General features: G+C 54.8%; 1 protein-coding gene across 1 annotated transcript in view; it reads right to left on the bottom strand.

Moving 5' to 3' along the window:
* Positions 1 to 1241: 1241 nt before the first annotated feature.
* LOC121866211 overlaps positions 1242 to 5000 on the bottom strand; it is an 8135-nt gene continuing 4376 nt past the window's right edge. The window contains exon 2 of the mRNA XM_042365817.1: positions 1242 to 2223. Within this exon, the coding sequence (XP_042221751.1) occupies positions 1242 to 2223 (982 nt within the window). The remainder of the gene's footprint in view (positions 2224 to 5000) is intronic.

The raw sequence follows: 5000 nt of genomic DNA on the forward strand, positions 1-5000 counted from the left end.
AACCTTAAGACGTGATGATGGGTGTTGGGGGCAGTCAATACACGCGAGTCCTGGAACCTGCTGCTGGAGGTCACAGAGTCCTGGAAGCTGCTGCTAAGAGGTCACAGAGTACTGGAACCTGTTGCTGGAAGTCACAGTCCTGGAACCTGCTGCTGGAGGTCACAGTCCTAGAAGCTACTGCTGGAAGTCACAGTCCTGGAACCTGCTGCTGGAGGTCACGAACGATTTTGGAACCTGCTGCTGGAGGTCACGAAGACGAGTCCTGGAACCTGCTGCTGGAGGTCACGAAGACGAGTAATGGAACCTGCTGCTGGAGCCTACAAAGACGAGTCGCGGATGAATAGGTTCTGGAAAGTCAAACAGCTGCTGGAAAACGCAACGATGGGACTGGAACTTGCATCTAAAGATAAAACTCTTGGGATCTGGAACTCGCTGATACCTGGAACACAACGACGAGATCTTGACCCTCTTGTTTCCAGCCACGACGGAGGTGAAGCGGACAGTAAGCATACCAAACCAGATGGTGAACAGAAGTCGGAATTGTAAACAAGAAGTGAGATGGTAACAAATTGAGACTGTAAACAAGAAGTGAAGTTGTAAACAAGAAGTACGAAGTGAAGACTAAGAATACTGAATCGTAAAGTAACAAAAACAGAACATAATACATACAACAGGAAGCAAACAGTAAAAGTAAACAGCAACAGGAAGTAAACGGTAAATATAAACAGCAACAGGAAGTAAACGGTAAATGTAAACAACAACGGGAAGTAGGAATCAAACAACGGGAAGCTTCCTTGTGATTTAGGACATCAGGATGACGGCGAGAATGAGTCTTAAAGTCCTTTGTACCCTGATGTTAGGATTCACCACTCACTCCTACACGCCCACACTCACTCCTACACGCCCACACTCACACCTACACGCCCACTCCTACACGCCCACCACCACACCCACCACCACCACCCACCACTCGTACACCCACACCCACACCACACCACCCACATCTACACCCACCACCCACCACCACCACCCCCCACACCCACACCACACCCACACCACACTCCTACACCCACACCCACACCACACTCCTACACCCACACCACACCCACACCACACCCACACCCACTCCCACACCCACCACACCCACACACACTCAACAGGTCGAGGTCAGGAGAAGCGTCACTAAATGCAATGCTAATGCTCAGTCATTAAATGTACCTCTTATAGGAGGACGCCACGTCCTAGTGAGGGAGGTGAGGGGAAGACAGAAGGGAAGGACACAAGGGGGACAACACAAGGAGACATCTGAGGGACAACACGAGGGACGTCTGAGGGACAACACGAGGGGACGTCTGGGGACAACAAGAGGGACGTCTGAGGGGACAACACGAGGGGACGTCTGAAGGTACAACACGAGGGGACATCTGAGGGGACAACACGAGGGACGTCTGAGGGACAACACGAGGACAACGAGGGACGTCTGAGGGGACAACACGAGGGACGTCTGAGGGACAACGAGGGACAACACGAGGGACGTCTGGGGACACACGAGGACGTCTGAGGGACAACACGAGGGACAACGAGGGACGTCTGAGGGACAACACGAGGGACGTATGAGGGGACAACACGAGGGACGTATGGGGACAACACGAGGGACGTCTGGGGGACAACACGAGGCGTCTGAGGGACAACACGAGGACACGAGGACATCTGAGGGACAACACGAGGACGTCTGAGGGACAACACGAGGGGACGTATGAAGGCAACACGAGGGACGTCTGAGGGTACAACACGAGGGACAACACGAGGGACGTCTGAGGACAACACGAGGGACGTCTGAGGGACAACACGAGGGACGTCTGAGGGGACAACGAGGGACAACACGAGGGGACAACACGAGGGGACGTCTGAGGGGACAACACGAGGGACGTCTGGGGTACACGAGGGACGTCTGGGGGACAACACGAGGGACGTCTGAGGGTACAACACGAGGGACCTCTGAGGGACAACACGAGGGACAACACGAGGGACGTCTGAGGGGACAACACGAGGGGACAACACCGAGGGACAACACGAGGGGACAACACGAGGGGACGTCTGAGGGGACAACTGGGGACGTCTGAGAGCAACACGAGGGGACGTCTCAGGGTACAACACGAGGGACGTCTGGGGGACAACACGAGGGGACAACACGAGGACGTCTCAGGGACAACACGGGGACGTCTGAGGGGACAACACGAGGGGACGTCTGGGGGACAACACGAGGACAACACGAGGTCTCAGGGGACAACACGAGGGGACGTCTGAGGGTACAACACGAGGGACGTCTGAGGGGACAACACGAGGGACGTCTGGGGGACAACACGAGGGGACAACACATGGGGATGTCTGAGGGAACAACATAAAGGGGACGTCTGGGGAATTTGTTCCTCCTAATCCCTTTCCTATTGGAAACGCTTCGGGTCCTACTGAGGGAAGGAGAGGGACAGGTGGGGGTGTGTGTGTGTGTGTGTGTGTGTGTGTGTGTGTGTGTTAGGGGAAGGAAAGGGAAGGGAGAAGCAGTGACAGGAAGGAAGGAAGGAAGGGGTAGTGATGGGGGAGGAGGAAGGGGTGGTGGAGTGGGAAGGGAGGGTGGATAGGTCAATAAACATAAAACATTTAATCTTGCGACTAAATACATGAACAGTATCATTGACCCGTTGTCGCCACGCCTCTGTTATTGACCATCTGCACGCCCCCCCTGCACGCCCCCACTCCCACCCCTACGCCCTCACTGCACGCCTCCCACCCCCACCCACGCCCCTCTCCTCACACCTCACCATCTCTCCCTCCCCACACTCTTCTCGCCCCCACACACTCTTCGCCTCCCACACACTCTTCTCGCCTCCCACACACTCTTCTCGCCTCCCACACCTCTTCTCGCCTCCCACACCTCTTCTCACTCCTCCACACTCTTCTCGCCTCCACACTCTTCTCGCCTCCCACACTCTTCTCGCCCCACACACTCATCTCGCCTCCACACACCTCTTCTCGCCTCCCCACACTCTTCTCGCCTCCCACACACTCTTCTCGCCTCCCCACACACTCTTCTCGCCTCCCACACTCTTCTCGCCCCCCACACACTCTTCTCGCCTCCCACACACTCTTCTCGCCTCCCACACACTCTTCTCGCCCCCCACACACTCTTCTCCTTATACCCACATTGTGTTCTCCTCCCTCCCACGCTTGGCAATATTTCCCCCTTGGAATATTTCAACTTTCTACATCTCTTCCTTGCAACAACCGCCTCGGGCCTTCGTTATTGTATGATTTATGCCTGAAAATTTTAAAACTATTTTTTTTTTTTCCTAAGAATGCCATCGGCCATCCTGTAGTCTCTCTCTCTCTCTCTCTCTCTCTCTCTCTCTCTATCTCTCTCTCTGAATAGGGTTATGTAAAGTGAATACTAATGAATACGCAAGATAGGGGAGAAAATTATGAATAGGTTAGGTTAGGTTAGGTTAGGTTAGGTTAGGTTAGGTTAGGTTAGGTCCGGTTAGGTGGAAAGTATAATTTATTTTTACCAGATTCGTAGACGTGTTGAAAAATGAATAAAGAAGATGAATAAACGAAGATAAAATACGATACAGAATTACGTCGAAGATGAAAGAAGATAATTAAAGTGAATGATTACAACTGAAGAAATGTATAAGATTATTATTATTATTATTCACGGGAAAAATGAATAAACGATGTAAATAAATTAAGAAAAAAAAAAGCGTCCGGTAAACATGAGTTAGTCGTATGAGAGATGAATAATCAATAAGTGAATAAACAGACGCACATACGAGTTGATAAATAAATCCACAAAACATGATGATGATTAATGAATGAGATAATAAATGATAAATGACAAGAGAAGAGAATAAATTGAAATGAAGAATAAATAATAAATAAAGGAGAAGGAAGTAGAAGTTATACAAGGAGGAACGGGGATGAGTTTTACATACGTGGTGAATAGTGAATAACGAGGGAGAGAGGGAGAGGGGAGAGAGGGGAGAGAGAGGGGAGAGGAGGGAGAGTGGAGGGGAGTGAGGAGAGAGAGGGAGAGGGGAGAGAGGGGAGAGAGGGGGAGGTGAGGGGAGAGAGAGGGGAGGAGGGGAGAGGGAGGGGAGGAGGGGGAGGAGGGGAGGAGAGGGGAGGAGGGGGGAGGAGAGGGGAGAGAGAGGGGAGAGTGAGGGAGAGGAGGGGAGGGAGGGGAGGAGGGGGAGAGAGAGGGGAGGGAGGGGAGAGAGGGGAGAGAGGGGAGTGGAGGGGGAGAGAGGGGAGGAGGGGAGAGTGAGGGAGGGAGGGAGTGAGGGGAGTGAGAGGGGAGAGGTGAGGGGGAGGAGAGGGGAGAGAGAGGGGGAGGGAGGGGAGAGGAGGGGAGGGAGGGGAGGAGAGGGGAGGGAGGGGAGAGAGAGGGGAGAGAGAGGGGAGAGGGAGGGGAGAGGAGGGGAGTGAGGGGAGAGAGAGGGGAGTGAGGGGAGAGAGGGAGAGAGGGGAGGGGAGGGGAGAGAGAGGGAGTGAGGGGAGAGGAGGGAGGAGGGGAGGAGAGGGGAGAGGGGAGGAGGGAGAGGAGGGGAGGGGAGAGAGGGGAGTGGAGGGGGAGGGGAGTGAGGGGGAGGAGGGGAGGAGGAGAGAGGGGAGAGAGAGGGGAGGGAGGGGAGGAGGGGAGGGAGGGGAGGGAGGGGAGAGAGGGGAGAGAGGGGAGGGGAGGGAGAGAGAGGGGAGTGAGGGGAGGGAGGGAGGAGGGGAGAGGGAGAGAGGAGTGAGGGAGGGAGGGAGGGGAGAGAGGGGAGAGAGGGGAGGGGAGGGGAGTGAGGGGAGAGGGAGTGAGGGGAGGGAGGGAGAGAGAGGGAGAGAGAGGGGAGTGAGGGGAGAGGAGGGAGGGAGGGAGGGAGAGGGGAGGAGGGGAGGAGGGGAGTGAGGGGAGAGAGGAGAGAAGGGTAGAGAGGGGAGAGAGGGGAGAGAGGGGAGAG

This window comes from Homarus americanus, unplaced genomic scaffold (genome assembly GCF_018991925.1).
Source record: "Homarus americanus isolate GMGI-L3 unplaced genomic scaffold, GMGI_Hamer_2.0 scaffold8890, whole genome shotgun sequence".
Taxonomy (NCBI): Eukaryota; Metazoa; Arthropoda; class Malacostraca; order Decapoda; family Nephropidae; genus Homarus; species Homarus americanus.